General features: G+C 41.3%; 1 protein-coding gene across 1 annotated transcript in view; it reads left to right on the top strand.

Annotated features, from left to right (window-relative positions):
* Positions 1-3,442: 3,442 nt before the first annotated feature.
* Positions 3,443-19,106, top strand: part of LOC123973149 (probable G-protein coupled receptor 158) — a 71,927-nt gene continuing 56,263 nt past the window's right edge. The window contains exons 1-2 of the mRNA XM_046053048.1: positions 3,443-4,459; positions 11,967-12,072. Coding sequence (XP_045909004.1) covers positions 3,603-4,459; positions 11,967-12,072 — 963 coding nt within the window. The 5' untranslated portion in view covers positions 3,443-3,602. The remainder of the gene's footprint in view (positions 4,460-11,966; positions 12,073-19,106) is intronic.

The raw sequence follows: 19,106 nt of genomic DNA, 5'->3' as shown, positions 1-19,106 counted from the left end.
AGGGGGTCATATACTGGTACTGAGACCAGGTGAGGGCACTGAGGGACCCCATATGCCTTACAGGGAGGAAGAGCATCCAGCCACACTGGTCATTTTTCTTCAGTAAATGGGAGGAACACCAGTTAAGGGCAACTATTAATCAGTGTGTCTTACCTTTGGATTAAGCTGGAAAAAACCCACACAGATAAGGAGGGATGCAAACTCCTATAGAAACACTTCAGACGGCCAGAAGACCTTCTTAAAATGTAAACCTGTGCAACCTCTCAGTGAAGCTCCTCAGTGGACGTCCATGTTGTGAAGAAGACTGTAACTGAGTTGTTTATTTAAATTTTGAACACTTAGTGAAATGGAAGCTCTCAGTTATCCATTGGAGGGAATTCCAGGATGAATGTGTTTGTGGATTGTTCTTGTAATAGAGGCAAATTTTTCATTTTTCATTCTTCCCTAGTGTGTGCTGGGATAGGTTCACCTTCCAGATTTTACTACCATTAACAAAGGGAACACGTGTCTGAGGAGCCCCATTTCTTGCCAACATTAGTAAGATGCTTCAACACTACACACTCAGACCATTGATTTAGAACATTGTGCTGATATTTGCAGATGAAATAGATTTTTTCATCAGCATTGGTTGATAAACTGTGCTTCCTTTGGCAGACTGTTCATTGGAAACAGTTACAGTTTTCAGAAGCCTTTTGTACCTTCATTGCAGTTGATCTGGCAGTCAGATCATTGGCATTTAGCCAAGAGATTGATTCTAACGGTGGAAATTCACAGAAGTTTTGGAATTACTGTTTTGAACCTCATATTTTCCCACTTGATGGCTTGTTTCTATTTTACAACACCACAAAACTGACTAAATGACTAAGAATTAGTTCAGATAAGTGAATGAAATTAGTTCAGATCTTTTTCTATTTTCATAAATGTCCCCATCATTCTTCTTCATCTCCTTCTTTGTCACTTTCTAACTAGTCTAAAGAGAACTGTCAGAGGAAAAGACATGAGTAGCCATATCCATCACCACATCAAACTCAGGTTAAACCAAGTCGCGTTCCAACATTCTTACTGAACATCCAGCAGCTGCACAGCAACCAAAATAGGAAAAAAGATTTAGAGCTTTGATGCTGTTGACAGCTTCTGCACTGGTTGAAAATGAGGCTGAACAAGAAGATGCTGTTATGACAGTAAACCACAATTGATACCTATAAATATTCAAATCCTACACGACTGTGAGATGGATCAAGACAGATGACTCAATATAATTTAGAGAAAACTGTAAGCCTCTGAAAAGCAGCTTCCTGTCAATCAACTCAGTGTTTTGATGATGATGTTTGATGTTTTGATTTTGATGTATTTTCCAGTGCCTTTCCAGTTAGTGTTTGATTCTAGATAAAACAAACCCACAGCCTTAAAAGCACAACATTGTACACTCTTCTATTGCACACTGGTCACCTTCCCACTGACAGCAACTTTACTTGTTCAAACACAGCTCCCTGCATGGGTAAGAAAAGATCATAGGAGGAAACACCCTTTTGCTCATAAGCCTTTTCCCCCTTCCCTTGCTCCCCTCTGAGGAAATCTAAAGGAACCTTTGGGAGAACAGGGAGCGTGGGAGAAAGAAGGGCTGGTATGGCAGCCTTTCTACTGCTGCTGCGGTTATACAGACTCAAGTTGTAAAGCAAGCAGATGAAGCAGCAAATTCCTATCAAATATTCATCAGGCCAGGGGAGGCAGTGCAGCTTGTAAAAAGAAGTTGAAATAGAAATAGAAGGTGCAGGAGCAGTCACTTTGTACAGTCTCATCTCTTGCCTTCTGATGCTCCCTCACTACTTGGTACTGTCTCTTTTCTGCCACCTAATTCACCATCTCCACTACATACACACGATTTTTTTGATGAGGTCTGGAGTCTGCTTAGTCGTTTAAGCCAATGTACAAAATGAATGAAAAGAGTTGATAGCGATTTGTGTGATTTACAAGGACTTTCTTGTCTGTAGTGTCAGTTCTATCACCAGTTATCCATCGGCCTAAATATCTGTTGCACTGTCACATGTTCACATACAAGGCTAATTTGTCACCAGGCTAGATGTAGACAGGTTTCCTCGTCGCCTGCTGCAGTGGGCATCGGGATGCATGAGGAGATCTGTGCCATCATCACCTTCTACTGCCATGGCAACGGCCTGCAAGTCACCCCGGGCAAGCTGCACGCCGCAACACCCATTTACAGTCTGGGGCCGAATGCAGTAATGGCAAATTTTTTTTGAGTGTCCAATGTTTTTGGAAGGTGTGGGCTATATAGGCCCTACACCCCTAAACTGACACAAATTAGAACACGGAGATTTTTACTTTTAGATGTTACAGAAGTGTATGAAACCCGTAAGTTTTTCTGTCATTGTGTTACTTATGGATGGAAATATAGTGAAAATAAATGATTGCCCTTTTTGCTAGGAACCCCCTCAAGGACCCATGGGGGTCCACAGACCCCATTTTGAGACCCACTGTACAGCATTTGACATCATCTGCCCTTAGAATAGCCTAAGGGAAAAGTCCCCCCAAAAACCCCTTTAATGGGGAGAAACATGAAAGTAACTTCAGGAGGAGCAACAGAAGTGGGATCCCTCTCCCAGGATGGACAGACATGCAATAGATGTCTTGTTTACAGAATATAACAGCATAGCAAAGTTACAGTATGGACAATTGGGATTACAAACTATATATATAATGTTCAGGTGGGAAAACGTGAGTAAAATTTGTTTGCTTTAAAATTTTAGGGGATCGTGGGTAAGTAGTTGGCAACGTGTGAGCAAATTGAGACAAAAGGGTTTTGGATTAAAATAGGCTATTTAACAATAATGCATGGGTGTAATGTTTAGGGTAAACACAGGCTACTGTAAGTATCTATATAATATTATAAATACACGTGTGTATATGGTTGAATCTTGAATGCTGTCATTCTATCTATTCTATTGTATTCTAATTTTAGATTCAATCTAACTGACACCCCCTCCCTCGCTATTCTTCCTACGGGCGCTACTTTCAGCACCGGACAGCTCCAGTCTTTCCCACGCCCCGCCCACCTTCGGCAGACTGGCAGTGTGAAACAACCACACACACTGGTGGGCGACGCGCTAGGTGGCCTATTAGAGTTTTATTGGGAGGGACGGAACTTCAAGAACAATTTGCTCCGTTCCTCGTCATCCTACTCCTCTCACATGGATTTCTCCGAGATGGAGTAATAAGAGAGCGCCAGCACTCGATCGTAACGTCGCTTCATGTGAATGGAGGGCGGGCTGCTGCGGAGTCAGTGTTGTTTTCTTATGAGTTAGGAGGCTGGAGGGTGTCTGAGCAGCTGTTTCGATCAAATATGGTGCTGTAAAAACGGAGAAGATTAAAGGGAAAACAAAAACATGCACAGGAGGAGAAGTGGAGAGCCTTTATCGTTTGCAGATTGATCATGGGTATGAAATTCAGGACATTCTCTGGTTTGTGCTTCTCAAAGTCTTTCTAATCCAGTGAAACGACAGAAGAAAGAGAGTGGCTTTGGTTATGCTCACCAGACTTTGCCAAGTTTCCACGGTTTCTTCTCTACGCCTATAAAAAGGACCGACATGGCTCTACTGGTCATCCCGCTGCTTCTGCAAACGGGGCTCGTTTTGGGATCAAACTACGGTTATGTGGAGTGGTCTGATAATGACCGAGACGAGAAGAGCCCGCCAGTCTTAAGCACCCAAAACATCAACAGGGAGCCGCCCCACCACCCGACCTACTACCCCGTACCAGCCACCGAGCGCACGGTGGTGGCGCACAAAATTGAGGAGGACCTGCCGAGGGTGGTGACCGCTTTCCTGCATACCGGGGACTCCTCGGCGCTGAGGCAGGTCAACTGTTCGCGGAGGTACGAGCTGAGCAGCCTGCGAGGCGGCCTTCATGTCGCCTCCCACTATTCCCTGCACAGCATCCTGGACACTGTGGCGCACGCCACAAACTTCCTGAATATGATCCTGCAGGCCAACAGGTCCAGGGAGCACACCCTGCAGAGGGACATCCACTGGTACCATGCGCTAGTCCAGAGTATCCTCGAGGGGGACCCCAAAATCCACAGGGCGGTGGTGACCTTCCACGCGGACGCGCCGACTCCGGGCCCCCACGTTTTCCTCCAGGCGACCAGAACCGAGAAGGAGGTGGTGCTGCAGGACTTTTCCAGCTCTGCGCACCGCCACCTGAAGAGCAGGAGCCCGGAGTCCGACTGGTTTAATGAGTTTAGGGACGGGAGGAGACCACACATGCACAGAAGAGTGCCGGAGGCATCGGGCACCAAGAGTGGAAGTTACCTCTTGGACAAAAACCAGATCAAGTGGTCCGCACCGTACCTGGAGTGCGAACACGGGGCGTTTGTGCCCCACTGGCTGCTCACCTTGTCTGCTGGCTTCTATGGACTGAAGAGCAACTCTGCTCCAGAGTTCAGGTGAGAGGAAGTGTTTATGTGTGTGTGTGTGTGTGTGTGTGTGTGTGTGTGTGTGTGTGTGTGAAAGAGAGAGAGGGAGGGAGAGAGGTAAAACATACAGTATGTTTTTAATGAGTTTTGTAACAGCACTTTTTGTCCTCAAAATGAGAAAACAATTATATTACATGTATTAAGGTATTCCATAGTTTTTAGGCTACAGAGTACTTGAAAAGTGGAAGGTCTATCAATCAATCAATCCATTCCAGCTGTTAAAACACTTCACTCATTAAGGCCTACCAAAACTAAGCATCCCGCATGTGATTAACAGTAATGCACTATGGGACTTCATGTAAATATGGATCCTTCTTGATCAACTGCAGCCTTGATGCAGGAAACAGATGGCTCACCAGTAAAAGAGGCTTCACAGACACAGGTAGACCTCTCTCATTTAATATGCTTGCCTGTCAAAGCACAGATGTGCATCTCTACTGCTGTATCCCACTATCTTATGGACACTGCAGGCTTTACTGTGTGTTTGTTGGTAAAGGAATCTATACAAGATGACATTTGTGTGTGTGTGTGGACAGCAGTTAGGTGCATCAAATCACCAATGGATCTCATATTTCAGGGCTCCAGTCCAAGTGTCTCGAAAAGATCAATTAAATCATGAATAAACAATGTAGCCACTCTGAATTTCAGGTGCACTAAACCCTCACATCCGTTTGAGCAGAGATGTTTCACACACAAAGGTGTCCACTTCAATACTATCACACAACTCATTTAATGGTTGCTCAGGAAAACCCGTTCAAAAACGAGAGATGGTTTGTCCTCAGTGCCAGTGTCTAAATTTTTGGAGCCAGAATTCTGCCACAAACTTTCACCCACATCTACTTACACCTCCAGTAAAATGTTTTAGTAAAATCCACCATAACTGCAACCACACAAAAAGCACAAATGGATGTGGGTGACATTTTATTCGGAAGACACAAATGTTGCTCAGCCTTGCTCATGATGGTAATTTGGGCCTCAGGTTGGCAAGGATCCACCCTGTTGATGTGTCCCTGAGCAAAGTGCTGCATCATTACCTGCTCTCAGGATGGTTACTCTTGGGTTATGGAACTTGTGACGTGACCAGGAGCTGGTCTGGACAGTTTTGGGAATTGCACTGTGGCCATTGCTGTTGCCGCACAGCATCCGGTGGTGATGAAGATGAGGGCGGAGTTACCACAGAATCAGTTTGATCAGAATCATCATGGTCTTCAGTTATAGCTTATATAGCAAGCTATGTACTGTATGAGTGAGACTTTAAACCTTTCAGTTAAATGTTTTGTACAGTACAGTTTCAATTCACTGAAACAGCCCACACATTTTTGGCTTTGATGCTCAGTTTGCTTCCAAAAATTGTGCACTGCCTGTCTGGGATACTTCCTGTCTAAAACCATCAACATGCAGTGATGAGGATGTTTAACTAGTTGAGAGAAATGGAAGATCTGCTTGTGTTAGATGCCTTAAGTGCACTTTCATGTTCAGCTATATTAAATTAATTCAGTGAAGGAATTCATAATTAATCAATTGACTGTTCAAGCACAGCCAACAGGCTTTTTGTGTGAGTGCTAAAATTATTGTGATATTTCACAAGTGACACAAGTGTGACTTGACAGAAGAAGAGGAAAAGTTGGATACTTTAACTTGTTCATCAAATTTCATTTGTGAAGCTGCATAGGCATATAGACAATATATTCCTGATCACTGCTTTTACAATATAAAACATTTTCATTGTGTTACGGCTGCCACTGGCACCTGTCTGTAATTTTACCTGTGTGTATCTGTTATGCTGAGCAGGCTTATGGCCACACCGCTCTGGGCGCGCCCAATCTCGGACTGGCCAATCAAGAAGCGTCAGCGAAAACAGATACACACAGGTAAAATTACAGACGGGTGCTGGTGGCAGCCGTAACAATTGCCGTTTGATGGTGGAATTGGTGTATATTGCCAGAACCATGTATGTTTTATTCTTAGACAAAAAAGTAATGTAGTTTGACAACTACTAGCTTTTTCCAACTTGCAGTCAATTCACATGGTCTTCATCTGTGGTTAGAGTTGGAGCAGGAAACATAATAAAGTGCTTGTTAAAACCAGAGTGTGTCTTGTAGAAAGATACACTCTAATTGAGTGAAATGATTGTCTGCAACTACACCACTGGACGCATGCTGTTTTCCTCCTCACTCTACTTCTTATAACTCTAGATGTGGTCATCCCATCTCAGTCCTGTGATGACATTTCTAAAAATAGGAAGTTTGTTGGCTCCAGACAGAAAAGCATAAGCTAGTGTAGATGATGGAGTCAGTTGCTTGTCTTCTACTTTCTACCTCAAAGCATCCTCTTTCTCATCTCTTATCCCCCTTTTTGCTGTCCTTCCAGGCCAAATTTAAAGATCAGCCTACATAAACATTAGTTTTTGTAAACCTACTCAAAATGTAAATAACTGCAAATTTGAATCAGGTTTATGACATAGGGAGGGAGAGAGAAACTGCCCCGAGGCACTGCTTAGTTTACATTCTGTAGAACTGTAAAAGGTGATTATTTCTGTCCATCTGCTGGTGTTGAGCCATGAAACAAACAAATGACAGTCAGTCTGAAGACTCAGCCACCACCAGCCTTCACCTTGGGTGGGATTATGCAGGAACACCACACCTAGAGAACAGTGTCCATTGCGCATAATGCAAATACTGTAATGCAGTTTTACACAGTAGGTGTTGGAAAGCCTGAATGATTAAGGTAGTATTTGTAACCTGTTTGTCCAGTTCAGTAGTGCTAAAGAGGGAATACAAAAGCAGAGGCGCTAATTTCTGAAAAGTTCCACATGATAAAAATACTCACAATTATGAGCCATTACATAAAAATCACAAGACAATATTGACTCATAAGTTAGATTTAGTAAGTCAATATCTTGATGTACCTTTAGACTTTGTGTGTTTTGGCCATGCTATTGTGACACGGTTCAAAGGATGGCAATGTTGGTTGGTCCACCACTATTTTTCTGTAGCTTTCTAATGTTAGCATCCTAACACGCTAAACCAAGATGGGTTCCCATAGCTGCTAGATAGAGGAGGGAGAATAAATCATAATATCCACCTCATGCTAGGGAGCAAAGAAGCGGCTGTCACTTGTTAGCAAAACTGCTAGAAATTAATTGTTCTGGCAGTGACTTAAAGACGTAGCTACGTAATGCACACTTAAATACAAGAAACCTCAGTACGATAAATAACTGACTTTGTTATTTTGGACAATTTAGTAAACAGTGATAGATTTTCACATGTTAAAGACTAAAAATATCATTGTGTGTCTATTCTGGCTGTAGTTTTGCTTCGTGACGCTCAAACTATGTGCTATGTGTTACTTTGCATGGGTCCACAGATGGTGCTCAGATCTGGCATCTATCGCATATCGGCTATTTCTACTGCTTTTAGTCTCTACCAAGCCTTGACCTGTAAACACAGACTAGAGCGCACACATCTATCTCACACACACACGTCTTTCTGTTTGGTTGTGTGGAGCTGGTAGCCAAAGCCTCTCTCCATGGTTGTTTGTTCCCACTTCCCAACAGGCAGATGGAGGTAACAGGTGTCAGGCCCATCCACCGACCCACAGAGGAGAAAGACAATGCATGTAAATGTTCAGTTTGTACGATGGTGGAGCAAATTAGTGAATGGAGAGGCTAAATCAGACTAAGTATGCTTTATGTGAGTGAGTGAGTCTCTACACAGTCTGCTATACAGCTGTAGCTGAAGTGACTTTAGCTCCACTCGTCTAAGTCTCCAGAAGTTTTCTTCTCAGGCTGTATTGCAATCACATTCATGTGTGATGGCTCACTGCTGCATAGACCAGCATGCTCCATGTATTGAATTTTAAAGTTCAACAGGGTCCTGCAGAGATGTTTGGGTATACAAGCAGAGAGAAAACATGAGCGTTTCAGAATAAGAAGGAGCTTTATTGCCAAGTAGTGTTTTACACATACGAGGAATTTGCTGTGGTGATAAGGTGCTACATGTAGACAAACATACAGTCAACATAAATAAATGTAGAAATATATAAATATGGAATGGAAGAACAACATTACAGATGTGCAAACACCATGTGTCTGCAATGTTGCTGAAGAGTACCCAAAGGAAGAGAAAACACTGCCCATGTAATTACTGTCTTTAAAACCAAAACAAACAATACTATCCAACAGATATTAAGAAACTAACCTAACTAAATCAGTGCCTTTAAAGGTTAAGCGTGTAATTTTTTGTGAAATCCAGTGGTGAGGTTTTGCCCCCCCCATACATCTAGTGCAAGTATGACCAATGAGAGATAACTGGAAAATGTAGCTCACTTTTTCTGCACCATAGTCCATTATAAACCACATAATACATGACGTTTACAAAAGGCATTAACAGGTGAGGATTAACTTCTCTCTCCACTTTCTGCATTTAGATAAGCAATCTGCAAATCTTCCAAAAATTTATTTTTTATTTTTTGAAATACATTAGAAACATAGTACTAATAGCCATAATTTCAGCTTGTGGTAAAATGGTGCAACGTTTTAATGGGCATTTATTCTTTCAATTATCAAATTGTACATTTGTGTAGCGAAGCAATAGCCTAATTAATCCAGCTACATATTTTACACCACTGATAAAGGAACACATTACTTCTCGGTGCTTATGCCCAGCTTCTAGCTAAAGCTATTAAACAACAGTTTTCATTTACATTGCTAAAGTTGAACTAACTTAATTACCTGTCCATCAGAAAACAAGCAACTGCAGCGCCGCTTGGAAAACGTCTTTCCCGCACCAGCACCTTCATTTTTGCTGTCATGCTGACTTTGTGTGGCTTCATCGTGTTTTTGCTTCTTTGACAACGAAGATTCATGCTCCGTCGGCTCGTGCTAAATAATGTGTGTTCCTCCTTTTATCCAAATTTCACTTCTCTTCTTACTTCTAACAAACCAAATGACTTACTCAGAGAATGTATATTATTATTATTATTATCTCTTCTTCGTACGCATTGAACGTAGTGACAAGCTTCTACACTGTCGGAATTATACCAGAAGAAGAACAACGTAGTGACAAAAACGTCCTCTGTAGCACCGTTTGTCCGTTTTCGGCTACTGTAGAAACATGGCGACAATTCATTGTCAACAAATCCCATGAAAACACAACAATGAATGATCAGCCAAACACTGGGTGGTTACTTCACTATGACGAACACGAGGATTGCAGTTTGAATCCCAAATATACCATGTTAAATACTCACTAGAACGCTGAAGGTGTATTTATCTACAGCTAAAAATAGTACCAAAGAATTTTTTTGATAGAAATTCTCTTCTAGTTGTCAGTTTAGGAGGTACACCTAGCCAAATGTATTGCAGTAGTATTGATTCAACTGTATGATCATTTTGGAGGCTGCAGGTTGTGGTGGGCCTGTTGAACTGTGTCATTCTATCACAGGTGTTTCTATTATTCTGTCCACCCCATTTATATCAATGAGGGTAGGCTTATTAATAGAATAACCTCTGTATAATGCAATAAAGTCCAGCACATCTTTCAGAAAGCAACATAAACATTAATTTTATAGTTTCTGGGCACCTAATAAATAAATCCAATTTTCACTTTCCTTTTAGCTCTATTTTGGTCTCCACCAACTCCAAAGAAAATATCTGGCTCATTAGCTGCTAAATGCTCTGCAATAACCAGCTGCTTCTGTGACAACTGGTGCAAGCAGGGTATCAAATATACAGGGGTAGGATCCAACTGCAGACAATTGAGGCAGAGCTGGTGCAGTACAATGATTTAACACAAAAATGGAAGTACAAAAGCTTACAGGAAGGGTGAGGCAGGAAAGGGTCAAAACCAGCAGTCCAGCATAAGCAAACAAATCCAGTATGTAGAAGGCAGGAATTCAAAGTCCAACAAACAGGTAAAGATTAAATCCAGGTAATGCAGGCAGAAACAGGGAACCAAGACTTGAGACTTGACACAGCAACATAGCATCTGGCAAGGAACAAAGGAAGTGAACTAGTATGGTGAGAAGGTGATGAGCAAGTGAGATACTGGTGAGAAGTAGGTGGAATACACCATATAAATGCAGGACTTTAAAGTAGATTCTTTGGTAGGTGTGTCAGGGGTCTTAACTAATCAGCAACAATGTGTATATAAAGAGTAAAAAGGCCATTTCGGTTTAAATAAACGCTTTGCTACGTTTTGTTAAGGCTGAATGTGGCCCAGGTGTGGACGAGGCACAGGTGATGGGGAACAGAGGGAACAGCTGAGGGAATCTGGTGGATAGCTTGGGGAGGGCAGGTCTAGGGAGTTAGGGCTGAGACAGTCACAGATAGAGAGAATAAAGCAGAGGGCTGGGCATGAGAGTGTGCAGCTGCAGGAAGGGACAGAGAGGCAAACAGTGACAGCTTCCAGTGATGGACAGATAGTGTACAGTGGTTTCATTGGAAACACACCAGAGAGATTTCAGCCACTGGCAAACTCATGGGACAGATCCAGAGTCAGCTCCTTGGGCAGCAGTCATGACACACTTCCATCTTCCCGATCCATAACCCACCACCTATCAGTACAATTGGTAATTCAGTGTATAGAATGAAAATAGATTGTAAAATAATTGGTTTAAGAATGAACAGAATTTTAAAAAACAACTGTTTCTATTCTTTTAATGGAAGGAAGCTTTTGTTTTATTAAAAAAGTAAGAGAGAGAGTTCTTGAGACCGCACGATATTGTAGAGTGCCCTATTCTGACCAAAACAATGGAATCTTTATACCCAGTGCATGTCTAGGAAGAAATAGTATAACCTTGTTGTGCAAGTATTTATTAAAATTTCAACTTTGCTTTTGTTTCTTTACCCTCCTCTCCCGCCCTCTCTGCCGCTTAATTTTTCACTCCCATCACTCTTAATTTCTTTCCCACTTTCGATCCATTTCTTTCATTCCTCTCTATTACCACTCTCCCCTTCCCCGTTTCTTCCACCCTCGACCTTACTTCCCCCGAGTATTACTCTTCCTGTTCTTTTTAATTTTCTTCTCTTTCATTCTGGCCTTCTGACTCCGCGTCCTCCTTCCTCCTCGCCCTCACACCGGCTTGCTTAACCTTGTACGATCTCGCCACCTTTTCCCCCTCCCTTTTTGTCCGTCTCACATCTACAACATTACTTTATCCCTAATTTTTTTATCCTGTCTTTCCTTTTATTACGCTGTTCTTACATTCCCACAAAATGTATTTCATGTATTATTTGTTTGGTTATCATGTATCATAATCTACTAATTGCATCTTTCATTTTTACTTTATTCTTTCCAACGCTCCCCGCTCATTTAATTTCATCTCTTTATCATTGCCTCTCTTTTATCTCTTCCTCCTCTCTATCTTTGCAGAATCTTCTCTCATGATTTCCCTCACACTATTTCCTCTGTCTCTTCTCATCATTCTGTGATTATTCTCCTTCCTCACCACCTTTCTTCTTCTTCCTTTCTGGCAGGGGTGTTGTTCGTGTGGATGTGAACCTGCAGGAGGTGGACATTAACCAGTGCTCCACCAGTGGCTGGTTTGCTGGAACTCACCGTTGTAATCTCACCAGTATGGAAGTGAGTCTGCTCTACAGTATGGTTGTTTTTATTGCATAAACAGAAAATGCTCTCATTTCACTTGTTATCCATTTTGTCATTCTGGTGTGCATTCAACCATTTGTTCACCCATACAACCTTTAGTCTGTTCATTATATAATCACTTAAAAATGCAATCAAGCGCTGTAATCAAAGCATATAGGTGCATCAAGCAAAAACAACAAACAAATTTTGTAATATCTAGGAGTAAAGGCTTAAGAGACATTTGACAAGAGCCTTTCCAGTTGAACTATAGTGTGTTCACTATTTCTTCTCACAACCATGTTCATTATGGTGTCCTTGACGTGCTTATCCCCTGTAATACTCTGGTTAAGAGCATGAGCTAGTTGAGACAAAGTCAACTGAAGTTGCCCGTTTACTCAGCCAAAGTGTATGTAACCTAATATCTATGGAAAGTTACCAAGGACAGAAGTTTTAACCATACTGAACATCTACAGCCACGCTAGCAGCTCTGCAAGACAATACTTAGCATAGTAGTGCTTTGAACCAATGTATGCTTACATGTTCACACGGACAATGCTATACTGATTTTGTCAGTTTCAGGTGTACTCTGAAACATCTGAGTTCAGTAAATTAGCATGTTAATTGGCACTAAACACTAAATACAGTTTAAGCTGAAAGCCTGTGTGGAAGTAGGCACAGCATTGCTCTGAGCTAAATGCTAATGTCAGCATGGAAATGTAAACATGCTGATGTTTAACAGTTTGGCTATAATGTTTTCCAGTTGAACCATATGAGTTTAGCATGTTAGCATGCTAACATTTGCTAATTAGCACTAGACACCAAATACAGTTTGTGTCTTAGATTTGTGGTGAAGGCAGGGTTGAGCAGATTGGAGGACCCAAATGCAGGACGCAAGGCAGAGGAGGTACAGTTCAAAAAGGGTTTATTGTAGAAAACAAAAGGCGAGCACACTTACTGGCAGAGTGGCTGGTAATCAGAGTCCAAAAACAACGTAATCCAAAGAAAACAGGGAGACACAACAAGCAATCACACAGCAACTCAGGGAGACAGCATACAATGACCCAACAAAGACATTACAGAAACACCAGGTATATATACACACAGGGACTAACGAGCAGGGCGGGAGCAACACAGGTGACAGACATGAGGCTAAGGAGGCACAGGTAGGCGAAGAGAGCGGGGGAAAACAGAGACAGACATGCAGAGGGATCACTGGGGTAACAGACATGACAAAGGTTACTAAACACTAGACGACAGACAGACAGAACCCCAAAACCCAACAGACCAAAACAACAGATAATAAAACTGACTAAAAGTACAAAATATGACATGGTAGACAGGATCGTGACAGTTTGGGCTGACTAGAATATTGTTAGTTATTCAGGTACAGTATTGGAAAAATTAAAACTGACCTGGTGGTGCTAGATGCAACATAAAGCAGTCACTTAAGTTATTAGGGGAACATGAATGTTTGAACCAAATTTTATTGCAATATTTCACTATTGTCAACTTCATGGGCTGTTTCTCAATCTGCGTTCTTGTCTGTGCTTGTGTGAAACGTCATAAGTCGCAGCCAAAGTACTGTTCCAATTCAAAAGTCCGCATCTAGCCAAGTACAGTCAAATACCTGGATGTGTTCTCGCTCCGCCCGTTTTACCGAGCCTGCATCGGTGGTGACTTGTGTGGACTTTGGATCGCCAGATATCCCAGATGCATTTCGTTGCCAAAAAGTGGAAATGTCGGACGAGAAAACGCAGAACTGTAACTTATAATACTGCTGTTCTTGTGTCATATATAATAGTTTTAAGAGTTTTTAATGTGGGAATATAGTTGTTTAAACTACAAATATGTGATTGATTTCTCAAGACAGAGCTGATTTTAAAAATTGCTACGACGTTTTCGGAGATGTGAGGTCCCGCCCGCTAACGGTCCGGCCATCATCAAGTTCCAATAGCTGAATGACTGACTGCGTGCTCCCGTTCCTGGAAGTTTGTACTCCCGAGCCGAACTTGCCAAGTCCGAGCTTTAAAGTACAGAACTTGGTGAACTCGGTTTTGAGAAACAGAGTTTTGTGTTTTGTGCCAAGCCATCCAATAGATGTTGAGATATTTCACTGGATATTTGAAATTTTTGACATGCTGTTGGGGATGAACAAAAGGTCAGAGGATCACCAACATGATTATCTGAATGAATCGGGAGAGAGCCAGAACTGCACTTTTACTGGTCACTGGGACATAAAAACTACATGAATAGAATCAGCAGTAAAATCTGATAAAAATAGTTGAAAAGTTTAACGACTTAGCCCCAAAATAAGGTTTAAAAAGCATTGTTCCTGAGCAGTTATACTTCTACTATGCATGCGTCACCACACGATTGATTGATGACACAATATGATTCTGGCTGTTAAAAACATGCGACTGGCTTTCTAGCGGGAGGGGCGGGATAACCGCCATCTTTGCCATCACAGGCTTTCCCCATAGACTTATGATTGAGTGGCGTGTCTCCTCTAAAATGTCTCTGGTAGGCTTTATCTTCTGGGCACCATTATTGGCCGTACAAAAATTCCTGGCAAGGCATTCCCTAGTTGAAGAGATATTTTAGTCTGGTTCAAAGTGGTGGACCACCTGACAGACAGACAATGCCATTCATAGAAATGTCACACAAGGATTGTTCTCCGGGGTCCTTTTCTGTGCTGATGAGGGTTGCCAATGGTGATATGTTTGTCTAAGTGTCTTCTCCATGGTATAGTGTTTTTAACTGTCTGACGTCTGTGATGTAACTGGCAGCAGACATACATCATGTTTGTATCTGTTAGAGCCTCTGTGTGCTGTTTGCATGTGTGTGTGTTTGTGCCTTTGTCAGCGTGTGAGCACGCCTGTGCACTCACTTCCTTGCTCATGTCAGTGCCAATCAAGTGCGGCAACTTCAGGGGCTGAAAAATTAAGCAAACAAGGAGGTGCAAAAAACTGCTATTCATGGAATGGCCACTTGAAGCTGGCTCCAAAAGTGAGTCAGTCTCCATAGACCTCCATGTTCAACTTCCCAGCAGAAATAAACATGTTTACAGCCTGGTTCAAAAAATTTATATTTAATTTCCCTGTAACTGTACAGGGGGTGAATTCTTTATTTAACATACCCGTTAAATTATATTAAGGCTTAAAGTTATGCATAAGAAGGACTTGGCCGTTAAAAGCGGGTACCTTCTTAGGTGGCTAGCCACTTGGTGGTTAAGCAACCAGGCTTCATTCGGCCTGCCTCAGCTCCTCCTCTTTGCCCATTTTTGGATTAGCCAGAGTCAGGCACTGGTGATGTGAGGAGCTGCCGGGAGCCCTTTACATTGAGCTTCACAATGGCATTGGAGAAACCTATGGGTGAAGTCATGGAGACTACGTCCATGTTTTACACAGTCTACTGTATGTACCAATGTGTTAGTTTTATGTGATGTATTGCACAAAGCCTCTCTGACTCCAGCAAGGGAGGGAAGCTGCTCAGGCTTGCATAGCATGTTGCTGGCCATATGATGTATAATAAATGCAGTGTAATGGATTGCTGCAAGATGTGGTGAATAATTGACCATGTTCTTTGTTTGTGTGCCTCCCCCCTCTCGGTGTGTCATAGGGAGGTCTCCATGTTTGTCTTGATCTTTTGCGCTGTTTCTTCTGCTTTGTTCCATCTTTATAAGAAACTCTCGTGAGTGATGTCAGAAAATCTGAATGACGCTGCTGATAGTGCTGTAGTTCTGACCATATCTGTATTGACTGTGTGCAGATGGTGTGCGTGCATTGTGTATGGTGTCTTACTGTTATCATCACAGTGGTGGGCAGAGACAGCCTTTTATGTACCAAGGCCATTCCATCCTGTCCATCTAACACCACTTTCATAGAAATGCTTTGAATTATAGTGTCTCCTGTGTATGTGCCAGCGTATTTGTGTTCACTTAGGTACAGTTATGTGTATGTGCATAGGTTAAACATTTGCTTTTGGTCAATATAATTAAATCTGAGCATGAAACATTATGAGAGGACAATTTCAGAGGTTTATTACAGAGCTAAACACTCATTACTCTCCTCTTCTGATGATTTTCTAACGCCATATTTGGACAAGCGGCAGTCAATGACTCAGTGCTATCTTGAATCAGCAGGGTTCTTTGTCTCTCACTGTTTCAAATGTAGGCATATTGGAAGCAGGAATTAAGACTCTGGAAACAGTATAAGACTGTAAATGATATTGATCCATTACAAATGTTTTGTTACAGATGGACATGTATTGACCATGAAATGGAAAAATGGATGATTTTATTTACTAATTAAATCAACAAGAGGAATATGCTTTTTTTGTAGGATGAATTTAGACACATATTACAGCTGTCCACTGTATGTGTAAGGTCAGTCTCTCAGGATTTTAAACAGGAAGCAGTTCAACAGAGATAACATCTTCTGTTTTTGCTAAGAGTCTACAGCCATGCTAGCAGCTGTGCTTTGTGTGAAATGGTAACATCAGCATGCTAACATGGCAACAATGACACTACAAATATGCTCATGTTTAGCAGGTACAACATTTAAAGGTTCAGTGTTTAAGATTTAGTGGCATCAGTGGTGAGGATTGTGAATTACAACCATCTGTCCAGTCTACCACTGCCCCCTAACCTTTCAAAGAGCGTAGGACTGCTACAGTGGCTAACAACAGCACAAAAGGTCTCTCCTCTGAGACAGCAGAGAGTGGCCAGTCAAGAAATGAGTGTTCTTTAGGTATATTTATTAAGAAATTATATTTACTTAATTATTCAGTAAAACCATGTTATTTTGACTTAGCCACTGACAGATAACATGGATAATGTAGGCCAAGTCACTGTTTCTGCACCACATATAAATTTTAAAAACCACACATTAGAAAAAGTTTATACAAACATTGACAAGGGAAACACATTCATTCTCTCTGTGATTATGGACCCTCGCCAAAACTGCCCGCCAACACTAATATATGGCCCGTTGCCAGATCGTGGTGCTTTGATAGCGGCAAAAAAATATAATCAACTAAATACTTTGATAGCGGTGCTGAAATAGATCTCAGTCATGACAGCAACAGTTACTCACATAATCACTTCCTCTTTAGTGGTTTTACCTACAAAATAAAAGTGCGAGAAGCTTGTTTACTGTAATGCAGTAACTGAGCTTTTACCTTGAAAAATTCTGAATGACATTAAAAGAGTCTGTAGCCTGCTTGACACACCTCTGAAAGAGCCGTCAGAAAACATGATTCCCATAAATGTCCTCTGCCTGGAGATACTGGGGAATTACAAAAGCGTCTGTAGGTTGATGGATGTGGGTCAAACTCTGAAACAAAAACAGTGCAGCACATGCCGTGATCTGTGAAACATTTGCATTTGTTGAAGAGAGAAAAAAAAAACTTTTCAAAGTGAAATCAAACCCACTAACCTTGGGTTGGAAAGTCCTGCGCCTTACCAACTGAGCTAAGCAAATAACATCCTAATGCAAGTCAGTATTATGGCTTATATTCTCCTTCACCATCTAATGGTTGAAAATATTACTCCGATGCAAAATTTATTTGCAGACCCCTGCAGTGTGTTATTACTACTTCTTCTTCTTCTGAAGTACATATTCAACATAATGATGACTGTCTGCACTGCCTGAATTCTACCAGTAGAACAACAAGAATGTAGTGATGAAACACGCTCTGTAGCGCTGTATGTCCGTTTGTCCGTTTTCAGCTACTGTAGAAACATGACGATGCAACGTCCATGGAAGGGGGTGCACGCGGTTATGTAGATATGAATGGCTCATTCTAAGGTAATAAAAACATAACGTTTTATTATACATGGTCTTTACACACCACTGAAAACATATGGATCTATTGTATTTCTGTCAATAGATCCATTACACACTGAACCTTTAACTTGGTCACCATCTTAGTATAAACTAAACACAATGTACATTTGAGACTGTAGGGGTGTAATTAGTTTTGTGTAAAAAGTATTTAGTCATAAAGTAAGTATTTGTTGGGTGGGAATAAACAAACAACAGTGAATCTTAGCAAATATTACTAAAGATTAAACAACAAGCTGTAAAGTGTAGCGTAAACAAATAAATAACATTAGTCTGAATATATACAGTATATATCCGGATCAATGTGCGTGTTTCAATCTTTTTAGAAAATTTAGGATGTTAAATGTCTTGTTTCTTTGTCCCCCACACCATTTATCATTTTGTGCGATTTTTCTCTCAATGGTTCACTCGTTTCATTTCTTTCCCCAGCCTGTTCCTTCTTGCTGTAATTAATTGCTTATTGCTGTTGCTCAGCCAGCCCATTACCAATACTTTGGTGTAGCACTTTTGGGACTTTACCTCAATTTTCTTGTTCAAATCAAAGTCTGAAAACAGTGCAGTCAGAAGCCTCCAAGAGAAATGATTTGGCTGCTAAAACAGCATCTCAGCACACCACACACACAATACTACATTTAGGTAAAACTTTAATAAAAACTAAATAATTTTTTAAGCTTGTTATCACAGACCAAGTGGAAAAGAATTGCTTTTTGTCCCAAAGTCCCCATTAAAAAACAGTTCATTTTTAAATCTCGCTAAATAATTTTTTTGGGAAATGGGCTGTGGAAAGTCAATATGAGGCTCATTGCTTTCCCCATCGAGTACAAACACACCCCGAGGCTCTGTCTCAGAGATAAAGATAATAACCTTACAGTCTCTAGTAATGTGACAGGGCATCATGTGTTCTGCAAAGTGTGCCGGGAGTTTTACAATACCAGTTCCCTTCTCATTGTTACTGTTAAGTGTTCAGTCTGTTTGTGGCTCAACATCTTTTTATATAGCCTGTTTTTAGTCAAATGTCTCTTTTTGTTTTAAAAGCAGTTTAGTGAAACCTGAGAAAGTTTAGTCAAACCTGGCAATTTATCCCTCAAACTGTATGTTTCACTATAATGACATTTTTTGTATTCTCAAGTTACTTATGACTTAGAGAGGATAATTTTTCGACACTCAAAAGTGAAAGAATTATTTTGG

This window comes from Micropterus dolomieu, linkage group LG06 (assembly GCF_021292245.1).
Source record: "Micropterus dolomieu isolate WLL.071019.BEF.003 ecotype Adirondacks linkage group LG06, ASM2129224v1, whole genome shotgun sequence".
NCBI classification, from domain to species: domain Eukaryota; kingdom Metazoa; phylum Chordata; class Actinopteri; order Centrarchiformes; family Centrarchidae; genus Micropterus; species Micropterus dolomieu.
This window is presented reverse-complemented; position numbering and strand designations above follow the sequence as displayed.